General features: G+C 53.3%; 1 protein-coding gene across 8 annotated transcripts; it reads left to right on the forward strand.

Annotated features, from left to right (window-relative positions):
• The first annotated feature begins 601 nt into the window (after positions 1 to 601).
• On the forward strand, positions 602 to 15,211 carry LOC103104173 (uncharacterized). Of its 8 annotated transcripts, none has more exons than XM_056809535.1 (5): positions 602 to 823; positions 1,269 to 1,325; positions 1,721 to 1,828; positions 12,979 to 13,674; positions 14,802 to 15,211. In XM_056809535.1, exons 2-5 carry the CDS (start codon positions 1,308 to 1,310, stop codon positions 15,117 to 15,119), a joined length of 1,140 nt encoding a protein of 379 aa, XP_056665513.1. In that variant the 5' UTR covers positions 602 to 823; positions 1,269 to 1,307; the 3' UTR covers positions 15,120 to 15,211. The 8 variants fall into 8 exon arrangements, with proteins under 8 accessions (XP_056665513.1, XP_056665511.1, XP_056665515.1 ...); XM_056809533.1 differs by having other exon boundaries at positions 602 to 812; XM_056809537.1 differs by having other exon boundaries at positions 602 to 812; positions 1,761 to 1,828.
• The last annotated feature ends 1,359 nt before the right edge of the window (positions 15,212 to 16,570 follow it).

Consider the following 16,570-nt stretch of genomic DNA (forward strand, 5'->3'; position numbering starts at 1 on the left):
AACAGTGAATCTCCCAAAGGTCAAATCTTCATATGAGGACAGCGTGCGAATGGCAAAACTTTGTCCTCCTCAGGAAGCCTGGTGATTGATTACCCATGAACACTTAGGGCTAGAGCCACTGCACCACATCCATCCCAAGTCACCTGTTTGCCCTGCCCTGGCCTGCTTTTGTTTCCTCAGCTGGTCGCCTGGTAGTACAGTCTTTCTAAAGCCTCAACAAGCTTCTTGAGTGCTTACATTTGGGTTTTCTATGACTTGTTTCCCAATCTGCAGCCCCCAGTCCCACCCAGAGAGCCATCCAGCACCTTGGCAAGCAGCAGAGAGGTGCCTTCTGGTCATGAATTCAGGCTCCTAGCTCTTGCCATGTCCAGTGCCCTGAACATCATGTGTGCTGTACTGTACACTGCCACAGTCTTTATTGAACCCTTTGCCATCTCCTTTTGATGATTGCTACCCAAAACCCAACGTGAAACCTTTCTTTTGCCCTTGTCCCTCAAGTGGCGCCCTGCCCCTTTAAGAGCCAAGTTCTGCCTAGAACCCTGTTGGCTGCCCCTCCCCCGTGTATGACCACTTCCCCTAGGCAGTCCATTGTGTCATCAGAGCCCCCGCCCGGTTTAGAACCTTTGAGGATGACACTTAGAACCAAGCAGTGGGAGCCCAGGGCTTAGAAGAACCCAGACTTCTGCTCAGGTTGTTGCCCAGATCCACAAAATCCCCTTCCTCGACCTGGTTGGCAGGAGACTCTTCAGAGCCCTGGCTCACTCAGGTACACCAGACACCCTCAAGAGACTACGATGGCAGCCACAAAGATGGTGAGAGGAAGGTGGGCCCTTGGTTGTCCCTGTGGAGGGAGGGAGGGAGGGAGGGAGAGAGGAAGGGAAGGAGGGAGGGAGAGAGGGAGAGAGGGAAGGAGAGAGGGAGGGAGGGAGGAAGGGAGAGAGGGAGGGAGGGAGGGAGGAAGGGAGGGAGGGAGGGAGGGAGGAAGGGAGAGAGGGAGGGAGGAAGGGAGGAAGGGAGGGAGGGAGGGAGGGAGGGAGGGAGGAAGGAAGGGAGGGAGGGAGGGAGGGAGGGAGGAAGGAAGGGAGGGAGGGAGGGAGGGAGGGAGGAAGGGAGGAGGGAGAGAGGGAGGGAGGGAGAGAGGGAGGGAGAGAGGGAGGGAAGGAGGGAGGGAGGAAGGTAGGGAGGGAGAGAGGGAGGGAGGAAGGGAGGGAGGGCCCTTTTTCCCAGAGTCCTTTGGGCTGGCCTGAATGAATGGAAACCCTTTCAAGTTTGTGTTACAGCCTTCAGATTCTTTGATCTAAACGTGAATGTTTGGGGAGAGAAAGGTAATTAGCTGGGCCACTGGCCTCACCTTGGCCACAGGACGGGTATGGGAGGTTGTTCGCCTTTCGCGATGGTGTGGGAAGGGACAAATGGGGCGGGGGGGGGGGAGGGGGACCGTCTTTTTTTAAACTAGGATTTAGAACCAAAGAGCTCACATTCTTTTTAAAAATCCATGTATTTAATAGATGAATTTTGCCGCTTTTCCCATGGTTCCTCGACTCCCATCCTTTCCCTACAGGAGGGGGAGAGTCCGGGGGTATGTATGTGGCTACGCGTGTGTGCAGGTCGTTCCAGTAAGGCGCCGGGCCACTTGGAGGCTTCCAGCTAATGCCCACTTCCGGGGTTTGCTCCCCTCCTTTAACCCCCTCTCGCTTCCTTCCTGCCGACCCCCGCACAGGTAAAAGAGAGAAAAGGAACACCGAGTTTTCTTATGACAGAGCCGTGGGAAGAAATCCTACTAATGGAAGAGTCCTTGAATGACGAGCATTCAGTGGAAAGGACACAGGTACTATCCTAGAAGAGCCAATGGGGAGCCCCAAACCCCCTCCTCCTTTCTCAAGCCTCCCACACTTTCCCTCCCCTCCCACTGGAGAGACTTCCTGATGTCACTTTCCCACCTCCTCTCCCAGTTTCTTTTTTTTTACCCTCACCTTCTGCCTTAGAACCAACACAGTGTATTGGTCCCAAGGCAGCAGCACAGCAAGGGCTAGGCTATGGGGGTGAAGTGACTCGCCCAGGGTCACACAGCTGGGAAGTGTCTGAGGCCAGATTTAAACCCAGAACCTCCCAACTCTAGGCCTGGCTCTCCGGCTGCCCCCTCTCTCCCAGTTTCTGACAGACACCGAGGTGGCCCTTCTCCTAATCAAGGCCAGTTCCTCTGCCTGTGCTTTTAATTCCATCCCTTCCCAACCTCTCCCACAGACCACGCTGGCCTCAAGTATCTCCCCATGCTCTAATCTGCTACTTCCTTCCCCAAGTTCTCCGGCTCTGCCCTCCTATCTCCTAGCCTTAACTTTAAAAAATGAAACAACTGCCTGCCACCGGCCAGCCACCCACCCCAGCTATCTGCCAGGGCTTCCTCAGCCTCCTTATCTAGCGTCCGGCCATCCGTCCCAGGAAGCCGGGCAGTTACTTTGTGCATTCAAGATAGATCTTCTGTAAAGCACGTGCAGGTGCAGCAGCATCGGTCCAGTTTGTCTTAGTGTCCCCCCCCCCCCCAGTGATCTCTTGCCAAATCTACTGGGCTTTTCTCAGGCCAAATGGGGGAGAACCCTTCCTTCCCCGACTTCTCCAGCAGACTGCAACCTCCACTATCTCTCCAGCCCCTAATCTTCAGCTCCCCCTAGCCAGCCTCCAGCCCCCCAGCCCCAAGTTCTCCAGGCCCTGGTCAGTGCAAGCTCCTTACCCCTTCACCCTTGGGACCATTCCTCAGTGGAACCTTCTCCTGGCTGAGAAAGGCCTTCTGCTTTCCCTCCCACACTCAGTTTCCCCCCTCTCCACCTCAATCACTCCCCTGTAGGCTTTCTTCTTTCTGAGGCCACACAGATCACCCTCCCTTCATTGCTGGCCGCTTCGCTTGCATCATTTCTTTCTAAATTCCTCAAATGAATTGTTCAATTTAACCACTGTCTGTCTTGGAGTTTGCTGCCTTGGCTTTTTCTAAAAGAAATCTAGGAGGGGGCAGCCGGGTGGCTCAGGGGATAGAGTGCCAGGCCTAGAGATGGAGGCCCTGGGTAGCAATCTGGCCTCAGATACTTCCCAGCTGGGTGACCCTGGGTAGGTCATTTAACTCCCATTGCATAGCCCTTATCACTCTTCTGCCTTGGAGCAAAGACAGAAAGTGACGGTTTAAAAAAGAAATTTATGAATTCTTTCAATTGCAATCGCATGTTCCATGTTCTAGCCAATTCCCTTCAATTACTTTCTTCATTGTGTTATTAAGTTTGTTTTGTCCTGTCATATTCTTCCAGGAAATCTCTGATCCTTAGGTTGTATCTGTGTATTCTGTCTTGAGATTGACATGTTTGGCTTGCAAACTGAACATATCTCCATTCTCTCCCTTCCTTCCTCTCTGCCTCTCTTCCTTCCTTCCTCGCTCTCTTCTTCCTTCCTCCCTCCCTCCCTTCTTCCCTCCATCCCTCCCTCCCTCCCTCTCTTCCTTCCTTCCTTCCTCTCTCCCTCTCTTGTTTCTTTCCTCCTTTGTCCCTCCCTCTCCTCCTTCCTTCCTCCCTCTCTTCCCTCTTCCCTGCCTCCCTTCCTCTCTTCCTCCCTGCCTTTCTTTCTTCCTCCCTCTCTTCCTTCCTCCTTGCCTTTCTCCCCTTCTTGCTTCCTTCCTCACTTCCATCTTCTCTCTTCCTTCCTCCCTACCTCTCTTCCTTCATTCCTCTCTTCCTCCTTGCCTCTCTTTCTCCCTCCCTCTCTTCCTTCCTTCCTCCCAGTATTCCTCCCTCCCTCCCTCCCTCCCTCCCTCCCTCCCTCCCTTCCTTCCTTCCTTCCTTCCTTCCTTCCTTCCTTCCTTCCTTCCTTCCTTCCTTCCTTCCTTCCTTCCTTCCTTCCTTCCTTCCTTCCTTCCTTCCTTCCTTCCTTCCTTCCTTCCTTCCCTTCCTTCCTTCCTTCCTTCCTTCCTTTTCTTCCTTCATCCCATCTTGGAATCTATACTAAATATTGATTCCAAGGCAGAAGAATGATAAGGGCTACGCAAAGGGGGTCCTTCCTTCCTCTCTTCCCTCTCTTCCTTCTTCCCTCCCAACCTCTCCTTCCCTGCCTCTCTTCCTTCCTCCTTCCTCATTACCTTCATCTGTTCTTCCCGCCCTCCCTCTCTTCCTACCTCCCTTCTTCTCTTCCTCCCTCCCTTCCTTTCTTCCTCCCTCCCTTCCTCTTTTCCTCTCCTCCTTCCTTCCTCCCTATCCTCCTTCCTTCTCCCTCTCTTCCTTCCTCCCTCTCCTCCTTCCCTCTCTTCCTCCCTCCCTTCCTTCCTCCCTCTCTTCCTTCTTCTCCTCCTTCCTTCCTCTCTTTCCTCCTCCCTCCTTCCCTCTCTTCCTTCCTTCCTTTCTCTTCCTTCCTCTCTTCCTCCCTCTCTTCCTCCCTCCCTCCTTCCCACACTCCCTCTCTTCCTCTCTCCCTTCCTCTCTTCCTCCCTCCCTTCTTCTCTTCCTCTCCTCCTTCCTTCCTCCCTCCCTTTGATCCTCCTTCCCTCTCTTCCTCCCTCCCTTCCTTCCTCCCTACCTCCCTTCCTCTCTTCTTTCCTTCCTCTGTTCCTCCCTCCCTCTCTTCCTCCTGCCTTTCTTTCTTCCTCCTTTCCTCCCTGCCTTTCTTTCTTCCTCCCTACCTCCCTTCTTCTCTTCTTTCCTTCCTCTGTTCCTCCTCGCTCTCTTCCTCCCTGCCTTCTTTCTTCCTCCCTTCCTCTCTGCTTTCCTTCCTCTGTTCCTCCCTCCCTCTCTCCTCCCTGCCTTTCTTTCTTCCTCCCTTCCTCCCTTCTTTCTTCCTCCCTTCCTCCCTCCCTTCCTTCCTTCCCTCCCTCCTTCCTCTCCTCCTTCCTTCCTCTCTCCTCCTCCCTCCCTCCCTCTCTTCCTCTCTCTCTTCCTCTCTTCCTCCCTCCCTTCCTTCCTCCCTCTCTTCCTCCCTCCCTCCTTCCCACACTCCCTCTCTCTCCCTCCTTCCTCTCTTCCTCCTCCCTTCCTCCCTACCTCCCTTCCTCTCTTCTTTCCTTCCTCTGTTCCTCCTCCCTCTCTTCCTCCCTGCCTTTCTTTCTTCCTCCTTCCTCCCTGCCTTTCTTTCTTCTTCCCTTCCTCCCTCCCTTCCTTCCTCCCTACCTCCCTTCTCTTCTTTCCTTCCTCTGTTCCTCCCTCCCTCTCTTCCTCCCTGCCTATCTTCTTCCTCCCTTCCTCCCTCCCTCCCTTCCTTCCTTCCTCCCTTCCTTCCACTCCTCCTTCCTCCTCCTCCTCCCCTCCCTCTCCTCCCTCCCTCCTTCCCACACTCCCTCTCTTCCTCCCTCCTTCCTTCCTCCCTACCTCTCTTCCTCTCTTCTTTCCTTCCTCTGTTCCTCCCTCCCTCTCTTACTCCCTGCCTTTCTTTCTTCCTCCCTTCCTCCCTGCCTTTCTTTCTTCTCCCTTCCTCCTCCCTTCCTTCCTCCCTACCTCCCTTCTTCTCTTCTTTCCTTCCTCTGTTCCTCCTCCCTCTCTTCCTCCCTGCCTTTCTTTCTTCCTCCCTTCCTCCCTCCCTTCCTTCCTTCCTCCCTTCCTTCCTCTCTCCTCCTCCCTCCCTCCCTCTCTTCCTCCCTCCCTTCCTCCCTCCCTTCTTCTCTTCCTCTCCTCCTTCCTCCTCCCTCCCTTCGATCCTCCTTCCCTCTCTTCCTCTCTTCTTCCTTCCTCTTTCCTCCTCCTTCTCTTCCTCCCTGCCTTTCTTCCTCCCTCCCTCCCTCCCTCCCTCCCTCCCTCCCTCCCTTCCTCTCTTCCTCCCTCCCTTCTTCTCTTCCTCTCCTCCTTCCTTCCTCCCTCCCTTTGATCCTCCTTCCCTTTCTTCCTCCCTCCCTTCCTTCCTCCCTACCTCCCTTCCTCTCTTCTTTCCTTCCTCTGTTCCTCCCTCCCTCTCTTCCTCCCTGCCTTTCTTTCTTCCTCCCTTCCTCCCTGCCTTTCTTTCTTCCTCCCTTCCTCCCTCCCTTCCTTCCTCCCTACCTCCCTTCTTCTCTTCTTTCCTTCCTCTGTTCCTCCTTCCCTCTCTTCCTCCCTGCCTTTCTTTCTTCCTCCCTTCCTCCTTCCCTTCCTTCCTTCCTCCCTCTCTTCCTGCCTCTCCTCATTCCTTCCTCTCTTTCCTCCTCCCTCCCTCTCTTCCTTCCTTCCTCTCTCTTCCTTCCTCTCTTCCTCCCTCCCTTCCTTCCTCCCTCTCTTCCTCCCTCCCTCCTTCCCACACTCCCTCTCTTCCTCCCTCCCTTCCTTCCTCCCTACCTCCCTTCCTCTCTCTTCCTTCCTCTGTTCTCCCTCCTCTCTTCCTCCCTGCCTTTCTTTCTTCCTCCCTTCCTCCTTCCCTTCCTTCCTTCCTCCCTCTCTTCCTGCCTCTCCTCATTCCTTCCTCTCCTTTCTCCTCCCTCCCTCCCTCTCTTCCTTCCTTCCTCTCTCTTCCTTCCTCTCTTCCTCCCTCCTTCCTCCTCCTCTCTTCCTCCCTCCCTCCTTCCCACACTCCCTCTCTTCCTCCCTCCCTTCCTCTCTTCCTCCCTCCCTTCCTTCCTCCCTACCTCCCTTCCTCTCTTCTTTCCTTCCTCTGTTCCTCCCTCCCTCTCTTCCTCCCTGCCTTTCTTTCTTCCTCCCTTCCTCCTGCCTTTCTTTCTTCCTCCCTTCCTCCCTCCCTTCCTTCCTCCCTACCTCCCTTCTTCTCTTCTTTCCTTCCTCTGTTCCTCCCTCCCTCTCTTCCTCCCTGCCTTTCTTTCTTCCTCCCTTCCTCCCTCCCTTCCTTCCTTCCTCCCTTCCTTCCTCTCTCCTCCTCCCTCCCTCCCTCTCTTCCTCCCTCCCTTCCTCCCTCCCTTCTTCTCTTCCTCTCCTCCTCCTTCCTCCCTCCCTTCGATCCTCCTTCCCTCTCTTCCTCCCTCCCTTCCTTCTTCCCTACCTCCCTTCCTCTCTTCTTTCCTTCCTCTGTTCCTCCCTCCTTCTCTTCCTCCCTGCCTTTCTTCCTCCCTCCCTCCCTCCCTCCCTTCCTCTCTTCCTCCCTCCCTTCCTTCTCCTTCCTCTCCTCCTTCCTTCCTCCCTCCCTTGATCCTCCTTCCCTTCTTCCTCCCTCCCTTCCTCCTCCCTACCTCCCTTCCTCTTCTTCCTCCTTCCTCCCTCCCTCCTTCCTCCCTCCTCCCTCCTTCCTTCTTCCTCCTCCTTCCTCCCTCCTCTCCTTCCACCCTCCCTCCCTCCCACCTCCTCTTCCTTCCTCCCTCCCTCCTTCCTTCCTCCCTCCTCTTCCCTTCCCTCCTCCTTCCTCCTCCCTCCCTTCCTCCTTCCTCCTCTCTTCCTCCTCCCTCCTCTTCCTCCCTCCTCCTCCCTCCCTCCTTCTCCCTCCCTCCTTCCACACTCCCTCTCTCTCCCTCCCTCTCTTCCTCCCTCCCTCCTTCCTCCCTCTCTTCCTCCCTCCCTCCTTCCCACACTCCCTCTCTCCTCCCTCCCTCCTTCCCTCCTCCCTTCCTCTTTCTTCCTTCCTCTGTTCCTCCTCCCTCTCTTCCTCCCTGCCTTTCTTTCTTCCTCCCTTCCTCCCTGCCTTTCTTTCTTCTTCCCTTCCTCCCTCCCTTCCTTCCTCCCTACCTCCCTTCTCTTCTTTCCTTCCTCTGTTCCTCCCTCCCTCTCTTCCTCCCTGCCTATCTTTCTTCCTCCCTTCCTCCCTCCCTCCCTTCCTTCCTTCCTCCCTTCCTTCCTCTCCTCCTTCCTTCCTCCTCTCCTCCTCCCTCCCTCTCTTCCTCCCTCCCTCCTTCCCACACTCCGTCTCTTCCTTCCTCCCTCCCTTCCTTCCTCCCTACCTCCCTTCCTCTCTTCTTTCCTTCCTCTGTTCCTCCCTCCCTCTCTTACTCCCTGCCTTTCTTTCTTCCTCCCTTCCTCCCTGCCTTTCTTTCTTCCTCCCTTCCTCCCTCCCTTCCTTCCTCCCTACCTCCGTTCTTCTCTTCTTTCCTTCCTCTGTTCCTCCCTCCCTCTCTTCCTCCCTGCCTTTCTTTCTTCCTCCCTTCCTCCCTCCCTTCCTTCCTTCCTCCCTTCCTTCCTCTCTCCTCCTCCCTCCCTCCCTCTCTTCCTCCCTCCCTTCCTCCCTCCCTTCTTCTCTTCCTCTCCTCCTTCCTTCCTCCCTCCTTTCGATCCTCCTTCCCTCTCTTCCTCTCTTCTTTCCTTCCTCTGTTCCTCCCTCCTTCTCTTCCTCCCTGCCTTTCTTCCTCCCTCCCTCCCTCCCTCCCTCCCTTCCTCTCTTCCTCCCTCCCTTCTTCTCTTCCTCTCCTCCTTCCTTCCTCCCTCCCTTTGATCCTCCTTCCCTTTCTTCCTCCCTCCCTTCCTTCCTCCCTACCTCCCTTCCTCTCTTCTTTCCTTCCTCTGTTCCTCCCCCCCCCTCCCCCCCTCCCCTCCCTCTCCTCCCTGCCTTTCTTTCTTCCTCCCTTCCTCCCTGCCTTTCTTTATTCCTCCCTTCCTCCCTGCCTTTCTTTCTTCTTCCCTTCCTCCCTCCCTTCCTCCTTCCTTCCTTCCTCCCTACCTCCCTTCTCTTCTTTCCTTCCTCTGTTCCTCCCTCCCTCTCTTCCTCCCTGCCTATCTTTCTTCCTCCCTTCCTCCCTCCCTCCCTTCCTTCCTTCCTTCCTCCCTTCCTTCCTCTCCTCCTTCCTTCCTCTCTCCTCCTCCCTCCCTCTTCCTCCCTCCCTCCTTCCACACTCCCTCTCTTCCTTCCTCCCTCCCTTCCTTCCTCCTACCTCCCTTCCTCTCTTCTTCCTTCCTCTGTTCCTCCCTCCCTCTCTTACTCCCTGCCTTTCTTTCTTCCTCCCTTCCTCCCTGCCTTTCTTTCTTCCTCCCTTCCTCCCTCCCTTCCTTCCTCTCCTCCTCCCTTCTCCTCCCTCCTCCCCTCCCTTCTTCTCTTCTTTCCTTCCTCTGTTCCTCCCTCCCTCTCTTCCTCCCTGCCTTTCTTTCTTCCTCCCTTCCTCCCTCCCTTCCTTCCTTCCTTCCTCCCTTCCTTCCTCTCTCCTCCTCCCTCCCTCCCTCTCTTCCTCCCTCCCTTCCTCCCTCCCTTCTTCTCTTCCTCTCCTCCTTCCTTCCTCCCTCCCTTCGATCCTCCTTCCCTCTCTTCCTCTCTTCTTTCCTTCCTCTGTTCCTCCCTCCTTCTCTTCCTCCCTGCCTTTCTTCCTCCCTCCCTCCCTCCCTCCCTCCCTTCCTCTCTTCCTCCCTCCCTTCTTCTCTTCCTCTCCTCCTTCCTTCCTCCCTCCCTTTGATCCTCCTTCCCTTTCTTCCTCCCTCCCTTCCTTCCTCCCTACCTCCCTTCCTCTCTTCTTTCCTTCCTCTGTTCCTCCCTCCCTCTCTTCCTCCCTGCCTTTCTTTCTTCCTCCCTTCCTCCCTGCCTTTCTTTCTTCCTCCCTTCCTCCCTCCCTCCCTTCCTCCCTACCTCCCTTCTTCTCTTCTTTCCTTCCTCTGTTCCTACTTCCCTCTCTTCCTCCCTGCCTTTCTTTCTTCCTCCCTTCCTCCTTCCCTTCCTTCCTTCCTCCCTCTCTTCCTGCCTCTCCTCATTCCTTCCTCTCTTTCCTCCTCCCTCCCTCCCTCTCTTCCTTCCTTCCTCTCGCTTCCTTCCTCTCTTCCTCCCTCCCTTCCTTCCTCCCTCTCTTCCTCCCTCCCTCCTTCCCACACTCCCTCTCTTCCTCCCTCCCTTCCTTCCTCCCTACCTCCCTTCCTCTCTTCTTTCCTTCCTCTGTTCCTCCCTCCCTCTCTTCCTCCCTGCCTTTCTTTCTTCCTCCCTCCTCCCTCCCTTCCTTCCTTCCTCCCTCTCTTCCTTCCTCTCCTCCTTCCTTTCTCTCTTTCCTCCTCCCTCCCTCCCTCTCTTCCTTCCTTCCTCTCTCTTCCTTCCTCTCTTCCTCCTTCCCTTCCTTCCTCCCTCTCTTCCTCCCTCCCTCCTTCCCACACTCCCTCTCTTCCTCCCTCCCTTCCTCTCTTCCTCCCTCCCTTCTTCTCTTCCTCTCCTCCTTCCTTCCTCCCTCCCTTCGATCCTCCTTCCCTCTCTTCCTCCCTCCCTTCCTTCTTCCCTACCTCCCTTCCTCTCTTCTTTCCTTCCTCTGTTCCTCCCTCCTTCTCTTCCTCCCTGCCTTTCTTTCTTCCTCCTTTCCTCCCTTCCTCCCTCTCTTCCTCCCTCCCTCCCTTCCTCCCTTTCTCCCTTCCTCCATTCCTCCCTCCCTCCCTCCCTCCGTCCCTCCCTTCCTTCCTTCCTTCCTTCCTTCCTTCCTTCCTTCCTTCCTTCCTTCCTTCCTTCCTTCCATATTGGAATCTATACTAAATATTGATTCCAAGGCAGAAGAGTGATAAGGGCTAGGCAATGGGGGTTAAGTGACTCACCCACGGTCACATAATTAGGAAGTGTCTGAGGCCACATTCGAACCCAGGACCTCCTGTCTCCAGGCCTGGCTCTCAATCCTTTGAACCAAATAGCTGCTCCTACATACTTTTTAATGTTATTTTCAACATTATCTTCTCCTCAATTGTTCTTCACTTCTATGTATTTGCATTCCCAATCTACTATTTCTTTCATTTATTTCCTTGGTAAGGTTTGCCTTTGCAGATTTACATTTTGCTAGTCTCCTCATTATACAAAGAATTCTCACTTTTCTTCGAACCCTGCCGCCTTCCCCAACACCGAGTGGTATTTCTGTGATGCCACCCTACAGGTGGGCTGCATCACCATGCCTTATTTTGCTATGTTTGTTCATAGATGTCTGAGCATACTGTAATCAGAAATCTGCTGGCCAGAGTTCCTTCTCTTGTTACTATTTCTTCCATACACTTAGCTGGTTCAGATCAAAGTCTCTGAGAGATCTCCCCTTGAAATCTTCAGCATTTTCCATCCTTCCCTCCCCCCCTTATCGTCTCTGTCCTTTACTTCTTCATTTCCCCCACCCCTTCCTGGAGGCTGAATTTCCCAGTGGCTCATCCTCTTCCCATACTGGGCAATTCACAGTTGACTAGCCTAGGGCTCTGGTCCAGGTTGCTTTGGGGTGGTCAGAACTTGGTGAAGTGTTGCATGGGCTCCTCATGGGCACCATGTACTGTCCCACCCCCTCTGTTCTTTGGCCCAGCACCAGTTTTTGTAGTGCTGGGACTTCCAGGTTGCTACCACTTGTATTCCTGAAAGGCTGTGGCCACCTGGAGTTGAGATCTCCAGGACACTGGGAAGAAGAAAGGGGGAGGGAGGAAGAGGGCCCATTTGGAGGGTTTTGATGTGGCCTTGGGCCCTCCCTGCCAGAGCCAGGGGAGGGCAGTAGGGAGCATGCTAAGTGATCATCAGTTCTGGGGTTTGGTCTGGCTTTTTTCTTCTTTGGGATTCTGGGTGTCCCAGACTATGGAGACAGCTGAAGTTGCTGAATTTGTTTGACGGACTTGGAAAAGTTGTGAGGATCACAGAAAATGGCACGTCCGCCATCTTGTTGTGCCTCACTCTGCCTTTTTTTATAGAAAGCCTGGTCATTCTCGTCTCCCATGTTTAGAAGCTGGTTATTATCTTTATCTCCTCAGCCCAAGAGTTGCCAAATGTTGTCATTCCTACCATCACACCATCTCTTCTTATGCTGAACTTCTCTGTGCCCACACAGCCATCGTTGTAGCTCAGGTCCTTCAAACGTCCTTACTATCACCTGAAACAGCATCTTAACTGGCTTCTCTGCCTCAAGTCTCTCCCTGTTCCAGTCTATCGTCTATAGCATTACCAATGTGGTTTTCTTAAGCATACATCTGACCATATCACTCTAAGAATCAGTTCTTAGAGGGGCAGCTGGGTAGCTCAGTGGATAGAGATCCAGGCCTGGAGATAGGAGGTCCTGGGTTCCAATCTGGCCTCAGACTTAACCCCCATTGCCTGGTACTCATTGCTTTTTTGCGTTGGTATATTCTTAGTATAGATTCCACAATGGAAGGTCAGTGTTTTAAAAAAGAATAATAATAATAATGATCAATTCCCTGAGCCACTTGTTGCTTCTCGGGTTAAACAGAAACTCCTTTGTTTGGCTTTTAAAACCTATGCAACCTGGCTCGCAGCTATCTTTTCAGCCTCACTGGCCATCACTTCCCCTCCTTCACTCTTTGATCCAGCCATTCTGATCTCTTTGTTCTCCTATTTCCATCTCAGTACCTATAGCTGTCTCTCTCATCACTTCTGCCTCATAGAGTCTCTCACTTCTTTTTCTATTTTTAGTTTTATTTTTCTAAAGCCCCCACCTTCCATTTTAGAATCAGTACTAAATATCGGTTCCAAGACAGAAGAGCAGTAAGAGCTAGGCATGAGGCTGAGGCCAGATTGGAACCCAGGATCATCCATCTCTGGGCCTGGCTCTCTATTCACTGAGCCACCGACATGCCTCTCGGTCCTTGAGTTTTCTCTTATTTTATTTTTTAAAAAACTGTCACCTTCCACCTTGGAGTCAGTACTGTATATTGGTTCCAAGGCAGAAGAGTGGTAAGGGTTAGGCAATGGGGGTGAAGTGACTTGCCCAGGGTCACACTGCTGGGAAGTACCTAGGACCTCCTGTCTCTAGGCCTGACCCTCAATCCACTGAGGCACCCAGCTGCCCCCTTTCTCTTCTTTAAAAAGGCAGCTTGGCACCATCTTCTGCATGAAGGATTTTGCAATCTTCCCGAAGGCTGGTGCCTTGCCTCCCAGACTACCTTGGATTGCACTACTCTGTATTTATTGATTGATAAACATGTATTTATTGTTTGTCCTGTTTATGCCTTCTTGACTTATAAGTGGCACAGGTGGGATTTGAAGCCATTCATGTCCTCTTTCTCAGCCAAATAGAGAGAAAACATTCAGCCTCAGCGTAGGCGATGCCAGGTGCCCAGTGAGCATCCCGTTGGAGCCCCGGGTGCAAGAAGGAGCCCTCTGCTGAGACTGTCATGGAAGGTGGATGCAGCAGCTTCCAAGGGCAAGCAATGGACCAGCTCTCATGTCTTTTCATTTTTCTTCTAGGAGGAAACGGATGTTTTGAGCTTTGAGGAAAAGGAGTCATCTTCAACGAGTTTCCCAAATCGACTTGACTCCGACTCATTGGTATGTCTCTTCTGGGAAAACTCCGAAGATCCAGGGGGAAGCTCCCTCCACGATGCCTCCAGTGAGTTGAGCGTCTCCGTTGGTTATTTCCCTTGTTATCGAACCTCTGAGGACATCTCCAATAGCTCTTTACTACAGATGCCCAACAGTAGTGACAAGACCACCAGGAGAGCTGACAGGGCCTACAGCACGAGCAGAGACATGCAGGATACAGCCTGGGGAGCTGAAGGCACACATAGCGCTGTGGGCCAGGACAATAAAAACGCTGTTAGTAAAAGCAAAACAGACATGCCTGGAGGAGATGCAAAGCCATCTGAGGATCTGGCCACAGCGCAAACCCATTTCCTAGAGGAAGACCTAGAGGAGGCCCTGGAACCCACCTTCCCCCAAATGGGTTTTAACATCCAGCAAGGGACCTGGAGGAAATTGGAACTGAACCTTTCAAAGTCACCAAGCGAGAGATTGCAGAGGATCAAAAGCAAGGCAAACGAGAGGCACCAGAGGAGGGCTGGCAGGTCCGAAGAGAAGCCTAGAACAGAGAGCTGGCAGTGCTCATTGCCTCTGCTCAACGGTGTGCTTGGATGGGACACCTGGAGACGGTGGGGCACATACATGGTATGGGGCACAGGACACCTGGAGGGTGCGGGGCACATATGGGCTATGGGCCATTGGTGTGGTATAGGGCACCTAGAATGGGGGAGGTACACATAGATCATGGGGCATTGATGTGGCGGGGGGTGCCTGGGAAGGCATGGGACCCTTCCACTGGATAGGGCACATGGTGAGTGTAAGCAATGGACGTGGCATGAAATGCCTACATGCAAGGTGTGGGGTGCAAATAGGTTGTGGGACCTTTGCATAGCAGCACGGGGCACCTGGAGGTTGTACGGACTATGGGACATATATGGGACCGTATGGGACATATATAAGTTCTAGGGCACTTATGTGACATGCCATACCTAGAGGGATTGGGGCACACGTGTGTGGCTTGGGGAACATATAGCATGTAGGGCATGTAACATATGTCAGGCACTCGAGGGTATGGGACACCTATAGGATGAGGGGAACCCCCAGATGGGGTATCTGGCAGGTGTAGCGATACATTTAAGATGTGAGGCATTTGGGTGGCACGAGCCCCCTGGAGGTTTGGGGTACACATAGAGTACGTGTGTGACATGAGGCACAAAGGGAGTGTGGGACGCTTGGGTGGCACAGGACCCCTGGAGAGTATAGGACACAGAGTGTAGCAAGGGGCACTTACCGGGCACGGGGCACATATAGGCTTGGGACACTTGTCTGGCATGGGGTGTGGAAGTGTGGGCCCTTGTGTGGCAAAAGGCACTGGGAGCATATGGCATACATACATGATGTGAGGCACTTGTGTGGCAGGGGACACCTGGAGGGCAGGGACACGTGGGGCACGGAGTATGTGAGATGTTTCGTGGTAGTGGATAAATGGAGGGTGTCCCCAGCCTAGGTGTCCTAGGGCGTAGGACATCTTTGTGACATGGGGCATTCGTGTGGCCTGGGCCACACCAAAACACCGGCAACAGGGCTCCAGAAAGAACAAGGCCGAAAGCTCTTCTTTGGGGCTTCCTGTCCGCAGAGCTGGGAGGTGAGGCCGTGCCAAAGCAGTCTGCTTGAGCTGGAAATGAGTAGCTTGTGGATCGCCTCAAGTCCCAGCTTAGTCCCAGGCCTGTCCCCTCATCCCCTGTCCCTGGCCTTCCTTTCTCCATTTGCAGCTCAGTTCCCAAGAAGAAGATAAAGAAGGCCTTTGCTGTCCTTCAAGGGAGTCTCCGAGCAGTAGCCCTGCCACAACCCAATCGGAATCGGGATCTTCTATTGATTCATCTTCATCTTCACCTTCACCTCGCCTGGGTTTTTCTCGGCTCTTATACTGGGTCCAGCAAGCCTTTTCAAGAAAAGTGAACCCTCTGACCCAAAACAAGCAGAGAAATGAGGAGGCAAATGAAGCTAGACCCTGGGGCTCCAAACTGTGGAGGTGGTTTTTACTGAAGACCCTCAACCTTAGAAAAGGGGTACAATCTTGCTCAGAGTGAGCGAGCACAGCAGTGGCTAGCTGCAAGGGCTCCTGGCCCAACAAGTAATCCCGATTCTCTTTTCCGAATAAATGTTTACCTTCAACATCCTATTTGGGCCTCCTATTTGGGTCTGAAGGCAGGCAGGCAGGCAGGCAGGTGCTCAGACTGAACTCTTGGCTCTTCCAGTTGGGCTTATAGATTTGGGGCCAAAAGGGACCTCAGAAGCCTTCAATTCCTACCTTTGGTTCACCTCTCCTGGCCTCAGTTTCCACATCTACAAAGTGAGGGGGACTAGAGTTGAGGACCTCTAAGATCCCTTTCAGCTCCCAATCTGTGAGCCTATGTGTGACTCTGGCCAAGTTGCTTTATGTGTCTAGACCTCATTTTCCCCATCTGTAAAACGAGAAGGCTAACTGGACCTGAGGTCCCTAAATGTCTATGATCATTGAAATGGCAAAGGATTTTTAAAGTACTGAAAGTGAATGTTAGGATCATTGCCCCAAGGGACATCTGAAAGATAATCTTGGTAAGCCTCAGACCCACACCCTTGGTGTTCATTATATACAAAAAAAATAGAGGACTAGTAAATGTGGTAGGGAAATCGAGTATCTCCTTTCCTCTGCCCAGTAGCACATGGAACCCCACTTACCGTGAAAGGTCTGGCCTGTTGCCTGTGGATGATAAGTGGCCATCTTCATTTTCCCCATCTGCAGTTTGTTGATTTCCCATTTGACCTTTTTGTTTTCAGCTACACCTGACTGTGATGTTTTGTCGCTTCACATTAGCTCTGTGCTGACCCTAATGTGCTGGTGGGGAAAGCCTGTACCAACTGCATTTCCTGCTCTGCTTAATACTTAGTTTCCTGGGGCACTAAGAGATTAAATGACATGTCTAAGGTCGTTGAAAGAGGAGGGACTGGCTCTGGGGAAGCCGCTCTATAATGCACCATCCTTGGTCTCAGTCTCTCCGTGGTTCCACCCAGGCTTCTCTCACTTTAATTTTACCTGTTAACTAAAGGGTTCCTTAAACTCTTGACCTTGCCTGTTGAAGGAATGAGAATGGGTAGGGGGAAGGCCCTAGTGCCTAACCCAAGGGGCATACCTGGCCACTGGGTGTGGTTTTCCCACTAGCCACCTGCTTCCATAAAAAGCAATTGTTTTCAACCCCTGCCCTTTGAGCCCTTTGGCCCTGCACCAAGGGTTAACTCTGGGAGTGGAAGGGAGGCCTTTGCCTGGCTGAGATGCTAAAGAATGGAAATGGGCCACCCAGAGTCTGGGAGTGGCTGGCTTTCTAGCAATATCATTCCTTTACGTGGCCAGAACCTCCAAGAGTGAAGGCACTGGAATCCACCGCTCCCCCAGAGCCAAGACTGGCAAGTTTTGTGACTGCAGAGCTCCAAAGAGACAAGGGGGAGGGCATGAAGCACCACCCAAGCTGGTGACACTGGCAGCTTCAAGTGGGCAGCTCAA

This window comes from Monodelphis domestica, chromosome X (assembly GCF_027887165.1).
Source record: "Monodelphis domestica isolate mMonDom1 chromosome X, mMonDom1.pri, whole genome shotgun sequence".
Classification (NCBI taxonomy): domain Eukaryota; kingdom Metazoa; phylum Chordata; class Mammalia; order Didelphimorphia; family Didelphidae; genus Monodelphis; species Monodelphis domestica.